Source organism: Boleophthalmus pectinirostris, unplaced genomic scaffold (assembly GCF_026225935.1).
Source record: "Boleophthalmus pectinirostris isolate CB_2022bp ecotype Guang Dong unplaced genomic scaffold, ASM2622593v1 HiC_scaffold_22, whole genome shotgun sequence".
Lineage (NCBI taxonomy): Eukaryota > Metazoa > Chordata > Actinopteri > Gobiiformes > Gobiidae > Boleophthalmus > Boleophthalmus pectinirostris.
The window spans coordinates 34007899-34022122 of NW_026571190.1; the positions used below are offsets into that span (position 1 = coordinate 34007899).

At 37.2% G+C, this 14224-nt stretch overlaps 1 protein-coding gene across 7 annotated transcripts in view; it reads right to left on the reverse strand.

The window, feature by feature from the left end:
• uso1 (USO1 vesicle transport factor) overlaps positions 1 to 10006 on the reverse strand; it is a 33534-nt gene extending 23528 nt beyond the window's left edge. For 2 of the 7 annotated variants that reach the window (XM_055157916.1, XM_055157914.1), the window contains exons 1-7: positions 5589 to 5826; positions 3453 to 3539; positions 2520 to 2584; positions 2359 to 2435; positions 1427 to 1438; positions 1069 to 1113; positions 323 to 423 (exon numbers count right to left, since the gene is read on the reverse strand). In XM_055157916.1, coding sequence (XP_055013891.1) covers positions 323 to 423; positions 1069 to 1113; positions 1427 to 1438; positions 2359 to 2435; positions 2520 to 2584; positions 3453 to 3539; positions 5589 to 5654 — 453 coding nt within the window. In that variant the 5' untranslated portion in view covers positions 5655 to 5826. Of the gene's footprint in view, positions 1 to 322; positions 424 to 854; positions 1044 to 1068; positions 1114 to 1426; positions 1439 to 2358; positions 2436 to 2519; positions 2585 to 3452; positions 3540 to 5588; positions 5827 to 9260; positions 9296 to 9391; positions 9440 to 9522; positions 9560 to 9940 lie in introns of those variants that run through there. The other 5 variants (XM_055157918.1, XM_055157917.1, XM_055157919.1 and 2 more) reach the window with 4 other exon arrangements.
• Between the last annotated feature and the right edge of the window lie 4218 nt (positions 10007 to 14224).

Here is a 14224-nt window from a genome sequence, read left to right on the forward strand (position 1 = left end):
CATACTTTTAGGTCTAAATATGAAATGTGAACTCTTTCCACTCACCTTATGGTTTGGTTTTATAGTTTAACATTCAAAATAGTGTCAGTGCATTTATTGTTGTCTCTTTTAAACAAAAGGCGCAGACGTTCGGAACTAATCATAATAGCTTATCGAGAACTTAACAGAATGCTGTAGCTGCGTGAAAGAGATACTAAAATTCCATACCTTTTCCAGGCCTGGAAAATTATATTTTTAATTTCCAGGATTTCCATGATTGTGGGAACCCTGTATACAAAGTCTATGATTTAACAGCCCTTTGACACACATCAGGGGTGCATACCTCTAACAACGTGAGCAGCAGGGTCACATGTTCAGGATCCTCTATGAATTTCTCAGTGAACTGAGCTCCAAGATCATCGGCCTGTTTCTGTGCATTTTCATCTGTGAATGACAATTACAACAACGTCAGTCTCAAAACAACAATATGTAGGTGTAGAAAGAATGGAAACAAGAAGGTCTGTTCATACTAATCACCTCAAAACACAGCACCACAGTGAGTCTATGATACATTATAATGAAAACATCTGGACTTACTTAGCTTTTTGGAAGCCAACGTTTCACTACCAAACACAGAGCTTCATCAGGACAAGCCCATATCCTAATATCTTATTAAATTTGCATCAATTTATAATGTCTTTTATTGAAAAGTAAGCTATTGAAATCATTCATATACATAAGAATATTAAGACATGATTTTATGAACATCACTTCAAACAAAAAAGAAATGCAAGAGACACACTAAAACACCAGAGTTCTAAAGGGTCTAGTAAGGACAGGGAAACCTAAAAAAAATTATATTGAACTCTGCTTACTTTTTGGACACATTTCGGGTTCTATTAAACACCAGAAAACACCAGCGTTACACAGTGTTAGAACATTGTATAATTAAAATGTTAGAAGTGGTAAAACAATTGGACAATGTACAGCAATTAGTAAACTGTTGTTTCCACATGAAATATCCAGAATTAGTGAAGTTAGCCCTGAAGCAGAATTAGAACTGACACACAGATTACACCCCATACTAACCAGGCAAGGGTACAGTCTTTTGCTTAGGCTTAGGGGTTACAGCGTCTGCAAATGCACGGGAAGAAGTGTACAGCATAAACTACAAGCTGAACTTAAAGACAATTCATATTTAAAGGGCCTATATTACGCTATTTTCTGATCTATGTTATAATGTTGTTAACGTATCAGAAAACAGACCTGAGGTAACAGCATTATAACATGGCTTAAAACTCACAAGAGTCAATTTTGCGTAATATAGGACCTTTAATGCTACTTTTATTGTTTACACTTTTAATGGGCAGTGCAAATCTTGTGCTGCGTGGCAAAATAAACAAAAAAGTCCCCATGCCAGTGATCATGCACAGTCATAGGTCATTACCTTCTGATTCATCTGTAGCGTTAAACATGAAAAGGAGAGAAAAGGAGAATCTATGAATTAAAGGCACTCTCTTCATTCAGAATGTAAAGAGAATGATGTCTAATTTTACATGCAATCAGAACAATACAATTAAAAGAAAGTGGATTTGAATAAACATGTAGGCCTGTCACGATAACAAATTTTGTTAAAAAGTGCGATATATTGCTGAGGTAAATAGATAATGAACAATAATACTGAAATTAATTTATGCCACTGATACAAAAAGCCAAGAGCAGATTTAAACCACAAAAACTATTCTTAAGTATGCAATATTGTTTAAAAAAAATACAAACTGCAATGAATAAATGGCAGAATCAAACACTTTAGTATTTAGTTTACACCTGTAATGAGTCATAGAAGTTATTAGTTCAACCTTTTACATCTAAAAAGGTGTGTAACTTTTTGGTTGAGGGTCCGTCATCTGCTTGTTTCTATGGATATGTGACTGCTCTGCCTGAAATGTTCCACAGTGTGACATTAAATAGTTTTACCTTACATTTATTAAATTACAGGTGGTTTTATAGCTCAAAAATACCTCGAAAAACATGCATTCTGACTGTGAGATGGGTCGCCTCTCCACAGATCTGACCTGTAACTTGGTCTGGTTTGGTCTCCATAAAGATAGAAAGGTTTAATGCCATACTGTGAAACATTCCAGACGAAGCAATAACATCTCCATGGAGAAAAGCACAGACCCTCCACTAGAAAAATTACATAATGCACCTTTAAATCTTATCGTACTGCCAAAAAAAAAACCAAAAACCCACAATAAATATTGACCGTTAAAAAATATAGTTCCAGTTTTTATAGCTTATATAGTAATTATCATGACAGGCCTATAAACATGTTGCACAATATGATTCATTACATTGCAATACTTTTTTTTTTTTTACCTTGCTCTTCCTCCTCATCGTTGCAGATAATGTTGTATAAAGTGTCCAAAGCGTAGCCGACAATTTCAGAGTCAGACCTGTTTTGTACCAATAAAAATCTGAGTATTTTAGCCATGTCGTTGCCATGACAACTACAGAGACACACACACACCTATACAGACCTGTCAGTTTGGAGAATATTGATCAAATGGTCCATTGCCTGCGTTCCAACTTCCATTCGGTATTTCTAGAAGACAAACAAAAACAAAACTTGATTCTTGAATTGCTGCATTTCAGAAGACATCACTACATTCTATAGACTTAGATTTTTGAACTTGGATGAAATTTATTGATCCACAAAGGGAAATTACTTGGACACAGTAACTCACACATCACAATATAATATAATAACGAATAAAAAATATAAATGGTAATAATAAATTCTAAATAAGTAGCAAAAAAGAGCAAGAGACAGGTGTCAAATAAGGCATAATTATATAAATGTGTATGTACAAGTCAAAATAAAACTCTCAGCTCTCAAGACTCGGTCTATGTTGAAACGCATTCGCCCATCCCATATAACCAATAAAGAACTTTTATCATTTTTCCGCTGCTTCTGACCTTTTTTGACTGCTTTTTTACTCCATCATAAGTACGTTTTTATACTACTGGCATGGTCATCGTCACTGTCTGTTAGTTTCTGAGCCTTGTCCTTGAGCAACACCTGTTTTGGACTTTTAACTAAGAAAAAAATCCCCTGAAGCTCTCACTCCTTCTGTGTTTTATACAATTGACTCTTGAATCTTTAATCAATAACGGCACTACACCTCTAGGCAAAACAGGAAAGAGGAACGCACTAGTCAGCATCATTGATCTATGTCAAGCAAAACACAAATCACCCTATCAACAAATCAATACACTAAACCCTACTTAAAATGTAATGCCAAAAACTCATCAAAGCAGACACTAAAATGTACTGAAAGGCTTACTTACCCATATTGCCATTTTTCTTGAGTTTTCAGACAATCTTAAAACTTTTTGGGCAGTGTTTTCTAATGTGTGCATTGTGTCCCTGCTGAACATTCCACCATAAACATGCATACAGGAGTACCCACCTTAGACAGGGACTTCAGAGCTCTGACAGCATCCCTGCGGTCCTCCAGTAGTGTAGAGGAGGCCACCCGATCACACAGTTTTTGAATCTAAAACAGAAAGAAATTACTTTTAAACCTGCATTTTGCATATCTCACATATTCAAGCAAATAAGACCATTATTAAAGGTCTTATATCAAACAAAATGGATTCTTGTGAGCCTTAAGCCATATTATAATGTTACGTCATCGAAAACATTGTTTGAGTAACTCTTTATTATTAGTCTGTCTACATCTCCAAACCTCAAAATGTTCTGTTCCTACTTGTGATTTCATGTGGCAATTCCAGTGCTGAAAATTATCCAAATGATTCTAGTGAAGATGTATGGAGTTTTAAAACACAGTGGAGCACTTCCTTTAGTACTAGGTGTGCAAAAATATCAATATCTGTGGCTGCTCTATCAATATATCGCCAAGAGTGTTTTTTGGTACATTTGACTAAATAATTTTGTTACAACGCTACAATTTTGTTGCTTGTTTAGACGAAGGAAACTCATTTATGCAACATTTGACATTTTCACTCTTTTGATGATTAAAATGTTTGTGTTTCATATTAGTTATTAGTAATTATTATTAATATTAATATTGTATTTTATTGGCTTGTTCACCATTAATGACATCAACCTGTCCAGGGACTGAAGGTGGAAATTAACAATTTTGCTATAACCTAGCACAAGCATATGACATCTTTGTGTAGCTCAATTTTTTTATGTGCACTGTCCCTGACAAATAAACAAATAAACTAAACAACTTTGCACAAGAACAAGTTTAACAAAGACTTTTAGTATCACAGCCATGATTTAGCCTTTATTTTTTACTGAATCTTATCGAATCGATCTGAAATATATTGTACTGAATCATATCAAATTGAAAGCTCAATGTATCGAGGTATGTATCGTGTCATAGCCCAATGTATCGAGGTGTGTATCGCATTGGCAACTACTTAATGATACCCAGCCTGATACCCAGAGTTTTTGAATCTAAAACATAAAGAAACTACTTTTAAAACTACATGTTGCATATATCACATATAAGCAAACAAGACTATTATTAAAGGTCTTATATCACACAAAATGGATTCTTGTGAGCCTTAAATCATGTTATAATGTTACGTCATCGAAAACATTGTTTGAGTAACTCTTTACTATTAGTCTGTCTACATCTCCAAAGCTCAAAATGCTTTGTTCCAACTTGTGATGTCATGTGGCAATTCCAGTGCTGAAAAGTATCCAAAATGATTCTAGTGAAGGTGTATGGAGTTTTAAAACACAGTGGAGCACTTCCTGTATTACAAGGTGTGCAAAAATATTGATATCTGTGGCTGCTCTATGAATATATTGCCAAGAGTGTTTTTGGTACGCTTTACTAAATTATTTTGTTACAGCACTACAGTTTTGTTGCTTGTTTAGTGAAAGGAAACTCGTTTATGCGACAGATTTGACATTTTCACAGTTTTGATGGTTAAAATGTTTGTGTTTCATATTCACTTTGCACAAGAAGCGGTTTAACAAAGACTTTTAGCATCACAGCCAGGATTTAGGCATTATTTTTCACTGAACCGTATCGCATTGATTTGAAATATATTATATTGAATCGAATCGAAAGCTCAATGTATCGTATTGTTGCCCATGTATTGAGGTATGTATCGTATTGGCAACTACTTAATGACACCCAGCCTTAGTAATAATGATAGTGTTACAATTCAAGGGCACCAAGAACTGTCAAAACAATGAATGGACCCTTATTTAGATGAGGTTAAAACGTGAGAAGTGGTCTGCAGTGTTAAATATACGTAAGGAATTAAGTAGTAATAGCCTATCAGATGCTGTTAACATGACAATGACAGCTACAGCTAGGGTCCCAGTGGTGTGACAGGCTGCAGGGTGAGCTAATAAGGTTTTATGGAGCTAATGCTAACAGCTGCCCTTTAAACAGCAAAGATATGCGGTTTCAGTGTAGGTTTTAACGCTAACAAGGTCATATATGAACAGTCTAGTGATTAAGACATTTAGTGGTGAATACGAGGTGTTAGATTGCTGTAACACTGGTGCAAAACAAAGCTAACAGATGCTAAACCAGGCTAGCCGAGCTCCTCCTCACCGTCTCCGCTCCCGACGGCTGCGGCCCGGCTGCTTGCCCACCCATCACTCCCCTGAAGAAGTTCATCTTTCCACACGTCCCGCGGGTCCCTTACGCCGATGATCACCTCGCTTTTGAGAGACACTTATTCCCGGAGCTGTCGTTTGCTAAATAAACGTAGAAAAGCGGAGAAAAAAGGGGTACACAATGCTGTTTTTTACACTGTGTACACCGCCTGCTCTGACAACCCCGGAAACTCATGGATGATAAGCCACTGCGCATGCGCTCAGACGTGGCGATACGTGGCTGATCCTGGTTAAAGGGGCAATATTATTACGATCTGTATTTTTTATAATGTTATCTCATCACAAACACACCTGGACTTGTGTTTTGCTTCGTTCACACATGTTTAAAACACAAATACCTGCACATTTAGGAGTTCATCTCTCAAACAGAAAACACCCTCTTCCACCTTGTGATGTCATATGGTAATACAGGAAGTGCTCCACTGTGTTTTTAAACTCCACACACTTTCACTAGAATAATTTGGATTATTTCAGACCTGGAGTTGCCAATCTCGTCTAAACAAAAGGTAAAATTGAGCTGTTCACTTGAAAACAATGCTTCATAACGTCACAAGTTAGGGTGACCAGACGTCCCTATTTACAGTCCCAGTTTTGAGCCACTGATTCGTCCCAGTTTTTTACTAGAAATGTCCCAGGTGTCCCTATTTTTGACAAATCTGTTCCCTGTCAACAGTAAATAGAGGCCTAAATTGTCATTTGTTTAGGTAAAATACAGAAAAAGATGCAAAAACACAAAGAAAATGTGAGTATATTGACTCAGTTCCAAGTGCATAACAATTTTTCTTAATTACGCACTCTTTTCACAATTTTATTACAGGGATGTTCCTTTTTTCTTTTTTTTTTTTTAATCTGGTCATCCCAGTCATGTGGTAATACAGGAAGTGCTCCACTGTGTTTTTAAACTCCACACACTTTCACTAGAATAATTTGGATTATTTCAGACCTGGAGTTGCCAATCTCTCTAAAAAAAAAAAAAAAGTCAGTGTTAACTTGAAAACTACCGCTTCATGACATCACAAGGTGGGACAGAGCATTTTGAGCTTTGGGCATGTAGACAGATCAATAATGCAAACAAAACACAACTCCGGGTATGTTTTTGAAGATCTAACACCATTATAACATGACTTAAAGCTCACAAGAGTCAATTTTGTGTAATATCGGACCATTAAGTTGATTCCTGAAGTAAACAATTACCCCAGTATGATATAAAAAAACAGAATTGTCTTTTTGTTGGATGATTCATGGACCGCAGAGCTCCTCTTTATTCAGAATTGCTTGTTGTGTGGAATGTTTGTGTCACTGTGTTTTTTACAGCTCAAACTAACTGCCCCGGTGGGATTAATAAAGCCGTCTGAATCTGAAGATTAAACCAAAGGAATGTAAAAGAAACATTTCCATTTACTGACAACATCATTCTCACCCACTAAACAACTTTTTCTTTATTCTGAAAGCAGATGGTGTACAAGGTAATCCATGTTTATTATAGCCCTTCTTCGGGTAATAGCCAGGTCTGTAATGACTTATGGCCATATTTTTAGAAATTGTGCAAATTGCAGAAGTGAACTTAGATGAGTCAGTCACTAAAATAAATCCACCTACAGGTTTTAAAGGACACACTGCAGTTGAAGTGTTTGAACACAGAAACAGCAACGATAACTACAATTCTTCATTTACAGATCAATAATGCTGCTAAGTGCTTCTCTTTCTATACAATAATATTAAAGTATTTTTGTTTTGTTTGTTTTTTTGTCTGCAACAGTAACATTTGATGATTTAAGTTATAACTAGGATAAGTCAAATATTACACAAAACTGCCTATTGTTAAATTATGTTAAAATGTTGTTATCGTTTAATGTGATGATTCAGTATTGATATCGGGGGCTGCTGTATCGATATATCGATAAAGTATTTTTTGGTATATTTTACTTAATTTTTTTGTTACAGCGCTACAGTTTTGTTGCTTTTTTAGAGGAAGGAAACTCGCTTTTGCAACAAAGACTTTTAGTATAATTTATTTAGACACTATTTTTTGTTGAACCGTATCGAATCGTTTTGAAATATATCGTATCGAACCGAAAGTGCAGTGTATCATAGTGTTGTAGTCAAGACCACACTAATTGAGACCAAGACCAGTCCAAGACCACAGGGGTCCCAAGAACAAGACAAGACCAAGACTTTTAAATGTCCAGACTGAGACAAGACCGAGACCAAATCAAGACCATTTTTGTCATTTCCTACATTTACATACAGGTATTTTGGTACATATATATCAGTGTTTTTATAAATTTATCTTCATTCTATCTGATTTATGTTCATAAAATATAAGTCTTAAAATAAACCAAGCAAACTGTGCTGCACTCAAACACTCTGTGCCCCTTTTTTGGACCCTCACCCACAGTTTGAGAACCCTTCTTTAAGAGAACTTCCACTGGCACTTTACAAAACACTGTGAAGAAAGTAGGTAGGATTTCTAAACCTGTTATCCTATTCGCCAACAACAAAGGCTGTCATGAAATATGGTCACACTCCTCGATTTTCAAACCTCGAGTCCGAGACAAGATCAAGTCCAAGCGCCTTCAAGACTGAGACAAGGCCGAGTCGAAAAGCCTTCAAGACTGAGACAAGACCGAGTCCAAAAGCCTTCAAGACTGAGACAGGACCAAGACAAGACCGGGTCCAAGCGCCTTCAAGACCAAGACAAGACCAAGTCCAAGTGCCTTCAAGACCGAGACAAGACCAAGTCCAAGTGCCTTCAAGACTGAGACAAGACTGAGTCCAAAAGCCTTCAAGACTGAGACAAGACCGAGTCCAAAAGCCTTCAAGACTGAGACAGGACCAAGACAAGACCGAGTCCAAGCGCCTTCAAGACCGAGACAAGACCAAGTCGAAAAGCCTTCAAGACTGAGACAAGACCGAGTCCAAAAGCCTTCAAGACTGAGACAGGACCAAGACAAGACCGGGTCCAAGCGCCTTCAAGACCAAGACAAGACCAAGTCCAAGCGCCTTCAAGACCGAGACAAGACCAAGTCCAAGTGCCTTCAAGACTGAGACAAGACTGAGTCCAAAAGCCTTCAAGACTGAGACAAGACCGAGTCCAAAAGCCTTCAAGACTGAGACAGGACCAAGACAAGACCGAGTCCAAGCGCCTTCAAGACCGAGACAAGACCAAGTCCAAGTGCCTTCAAGACTGAGACAAGACCGAGTCCAAAAGCCTTCAAGACTGAGACAGGACCAAGACAAGACCGAGTCCAAGCGCCTTCAAGACCGAGACAAGACCAAGTCCAAATGCCTTCAAGAACGAGACAAGACCAAGTCCAAGCGCCTTCAAGACCGAGACAAGACCAAGTCCAAGCGCCTTCAAGACCAAGACAAGACCAAGTCTAAACGCCTTCAAGAGTCTGAGAAGAGACCAAGACCATAAAAAAAAAAAGAGTACTACGACACTTCTGTATCGAGGTGTGTATTGTATCGACAACTTCTTAATGACACCCAGCCCTAGTTGTTACCTCATCAAAAATCTACATAGAGCTTCATCCAGTCATGACAGTGGCTTGTGTGATTTGAACATGAAAGGTAAACACTTGATTGGAGAAATCTATGCACTTACAGAGGGTCAGTCTTTAAACTCCACCACAGCATGTTCTGAAAGAAACAATATGCACAACAACAGGTGTGATTATAATGTGCATATGTTTAGTTATGAAAGTTAATAAAAGTAGGATAATACAGTAAACTTACACAGGGTCTGTCTCTACATTTTTGGAACTTGGCCCAGCAGAGGGAATTCTGTAAAACATCAAATAAGAGAAACACAAATATCAGTTTGGATCATTTCAGGCCACAGTGTTTAATACAAGTGCAGTATTTACCTCCAGAGGGTCTTTATCATGCTGTTATGTCCATCTTCTTATTAACCATAGCATATTTTGAAACAGAGATGAAAAACATTATTTAACTCATAGGAAATACTTTAGCGCAGTAAAACTGAACTCTTTTGTTTTAGTATAAGCCTGAGTATGAACATGAGACGTATTTCACTGCTGTTAATACACAATACTCTACTACATTTACTTTTACCACAACATTTAAAATATAATAATCAATTTATGATGGTGTTCATAGTCAATATCAGTGTAATTTAGATGTGACACATTAGTGTTCATGTCAACATCTCTCACTGAAAGCCTGAAGCCCCGTCTCAAGTCCCATAACAGAAAGTTAGAGACAAAGTCAGATCTGGCTCTAAACTAAATCCTCACTGTCACAGAAATCATTAAAAGTACTTACTTCTGATCAGCGTGCCGGGCTCCTGATGGGGACATTCAGCAGAAGGACAGGGGCTCCTGATGTCATCTGGGGGAAAACAACACAAGTTTTGGTTGGTTAGCTAACGTTAGCTGTTGTTAAAAGTTGTGCTTTTTATTACGTTACGTTATTGTATTATGGCACGTTGCGTAAAATTATTGTATTAAGGCACTGACATGATACACTTTAGTCTCAACTTAACAGTCAACACTCTAGCCTACACAAATAATAATTATCTCTGGTTAAAAACACAATCAGATCAGACACCGGTGTCACCGTCGCTCCACAGCCGAAGGGAGAGCGCCGAGAGCGGCGTCCAGCCAGAACCGAGCCCGTTAGACACGACCAATGATCACGGAGCAGAATTACATTTCTGTGATCGTAAAAATATACAAGAATATAAGTAGCGTTATATAAAAATAGTATTTAGACTGGGATCTAGCTCAAGAGATGGAGTTATCCTGACTCCTGACCTCACATCGTCTTCATCACGTCAGCTGCTCCTGTCGCTAACTTTCCTACTGCACTCGTCAAAACTGATAAAACACACAGAGTCACAGATGTACACACACCACAATATAACGTTAACGTTATGTACATTAATGATGACTAATACAATTAACTTTTAAACTATTTCTTACAGTTAAATCCGCGGACAACAGGTGGATGCTGCTTCTTTCCACTCAGGTCCCGATAACGGCTGATGAGTCAGTGGCGCGTCCGCTCAGCGAATCCGAACCGGTTTAGCCGCGGATCCGCGCATTGATAGAACAAATCAGTGTGTCAAAAACAAAGTGTTGTGTTAAAAGTACGTTCACAGTGCGGATCTAAGATGATTTAACCGCAGATTCTCTCTGTAACAGCAGGCCATCCAAGGGTTAGGGTTAGCAACAGTCAGAAAGCGAATACGGAACAAATACGCAGCGGATCCGCAAAGCGGACGGACTGTGGGGCGGATTTGGCGGACCGAAAGCGAATCCGCTGCGGATCCTGATGCTAGTAGGGTATGGTTTCGAGTTTAGACGAAAAAAGTTGTAGTTGTACGAGTAGATGGAACAAAACACCTACATATATTGGGCTGATATGAGGGTTGACCTTGGTTCGAACAGTTTTTCTCAAAATCAGAAGTTGTGTCCAGTACTGATACTTTGCAGTAACATCAGGTTGGGGGTGTTATATGTGTATCTCTAAAGCTGGAATGTTCAGCAATTGACACAAAGCACACATTAACCAACGCAGATAGTCTGGAAACTCAAGAAAGAAAAAAAAGAAAGAAAGAAAATGGATTTAAACAGCATATTTTGACCCTGTTTAGGTGTTTGATTTTTAACAAAAAAAAGGTGATAGTGACAAACTGAAAAAAAAAAAAAATGTTGCTAATGCTAAATGCTAACGCTAGCTAGCAACTTTTTTATTTATTTATTTTATTTATTTATATTCCAAAACTTGACCTTTTTTAATGTCAGTACATTTAGGCAACCAGTTTTATTTCTTTCTTTTTTTTTTTTTAAACCAAACTTTATTTAATAACAATTTCCAAATATCAGCATTGTCACAATACTAGCTAGCAAGTTTGTTTTTTTCCCCCCCAAAACTTGACCTTTTTTAATGTCATTAGATTTAGGCAACTAGTTTTCTTTTTCTTTTTTTCCCCCCAAACCTATATAATAAGTTTAACATAACAATTATGTAACAATAACAATTTCCAAATATCAACAATTTCCAAATATCAGCATTGTCAGGATTCTAGCTAGCAACTTTAATGTTATTTCAGAGCAGGGTGACCAGACGTCCCTATTTATCCGGGACAGTTCCAGTTTTGAATCCTGTGTCCCCTGTCCCAGCAGATTTATGCAAAACCGTTGATTTGTCCCAGTTGTATACAAAAAATGTCCCAGGTGTCCCTATTTTTGACCAATCTGTTCACTGTCAACAGTAAAAAGAGGCATAAAGTCATTTGTTTATGTAAAATACTGAAAATCTGCTTAAAAAATGATCAATAACACAAATTAGTACCATTAGTGATAAGTGCATAACAATTTTCCATAATTACGCACTCGTTTCGCAATTTTATTATTACCAACCACCAAAAAACCATGGCTGTCCCAGTTTTTTATTTTGAAAATCTGGTCACCCTATTTCAGAGAGACTTGTTTAACACCACAAATCATCTCACCTGGTGTAACTAAACCAACTAAGTCCATTCTTTCTGGTCAGATTGTTTTAAAAAATAAAGCAGATTAAAGTAAAACAAAGCCGCAGACAGAGCAGAGCCTACAGTTAGCATCACATCCACCGGGGGAATGCGGGTGACGTCAGCTGCAAAGTATCGTTATTGATGCTTTGTGCGTGTCTGTCTGAGGCTTTGTTAGGCTTTAATCTGAGCTTTATTTGAACACAGTCTGAACATAAAGAACGGACTTGGCTGGAACTACACAACAGGAGAGCTGCTGATTTGTGCCGCTAAACAAGTCGGTATCAAATAATATAACAACAGTAGGGTGACCAGATTTTCAAAATAAAAAACTGAGATATCCCTGGCTTGGGTTGGTTGGTAATAAAAAAAAAAAAAAGTGAAACGAGAGCGTAATTAAGGAAAATTGTTACACACTTGGCACCGATGTGAGTCAGTATACTCACATTTTCTGAGGCACTCAAAAAATACAAATACAAATAGTTTGCACTGATGGAGGATGAATTTTAGCTTTATCTGCCATGTCGTATTAAAGGCTTTTCATTATTTTGTACTTTTTTGAGTGCTTCAGTTTTTTCATCTTTATATTTGAGACTTTCTGTATTTTACCTAAACAAATAACAATGTATGCATCTCTTTACTGTTGGCAGGGATCAGATTGGTCAAAAATAGCAATATCGTCGGTCTGCGGAACATAAACGGGCGTTTCTTCCCCTAGACCAGGTGTGGGCAAACTGCGGCCTCAGGGCTTCTTAAACCGGCTCCCCGAACTTGATAATATTCAATGTTTTTCAAAGTCATTTAAATAAATAGTAAATATCGTGGAACCTGAAAGACAGATATTTTGTTGTAATGCTTTGTAATGATTTTCAATTATGGGATATTTCAATAACATGGGATATATTTTCTACATGTCCCGTGTTATTTTTTTCTCTTATGAGTTGGATTACCAAAAACCTCCATCCATCTGCTCCTGGTCCAGCCCTTCCTTCAAATTTTAAAACCCTTTGTGGCCCTCGAGTCAAAAAGTTTGCCCACCCCTGCCCTAGACCCTACTCCAAAATAGGGACATTTCTTGTATAAAACTGCGATAAATCACTGGTTTTATATAAATCTGTTGAGACAGGGGACACAGGACTCAAAACTGGGACTGTCCCGGGTAAATCTGGTAAATGTCTGGTCATTGTAGTCAACAGGTTTTCAGTCAATCTCAGCATTTTGTTGAAAATCAAACCTCAAACCAGAACCATGAACGCTCCACAGGCTCCTGAAAATGTGTCGTTTATATCCATTTTGTGTTTTTTCTTGAGTTTGATAATGTGTAAATTGTAGGGATGTAACAATAACCGAAATATCGTGATATCGTATCGTCAGAAGTCTCACAATAATATCGAGAACTGTCACAATATATAGAATTTTTGCTTATATGCATTGTTCTTTAGTAGGAACAGCTAATAAACATTGGGAACTACATATCCCATGATTCATTTCAGCGCAGAAAACATGTAGAAATATGGTTTACTTGAATTCTTGGGATTCTGACAGTAATAATTTGCAACAAAATCTTGTCAAGGCATTTTAAAAGCAAAATATCGCAATAAATATCGTACCGTGAGAGGAATATTGTGATAATATCGTACTGAGAGATTTGGATATTGTTACATCCCTGGTAAATTGTGTCTCCACGGTAACTGGTGAACATTACGCTATCTTATTTTAACTCCCTTTAAACATGACAAGTGGTATAAGAGGTGATGATCAGTAGTTTATTGTATGTTAAGTCCAAAACATTCAAAATGGAAAAAAAAAAAGAAAATCAAAATTAAACTCAACATAAAAATAATAATTCTCCACCTGCATGTTTACACACGAGCAACAAGTAAAGGGTAAACAAACACAGTTCCTTAAAATGGCTGCCAACTGTTAATGAACCCGCTTTCAAGGTACTTTGTTCTATACTAAAGGGCTGGAATGATTCACAATGAGGACTTTTATTACTGCATTTTCAACATGAGAACATAACTTGTTTTGAGCTTTTAAAGAAGATGGTTGGTTAATCACATTTTTATAAT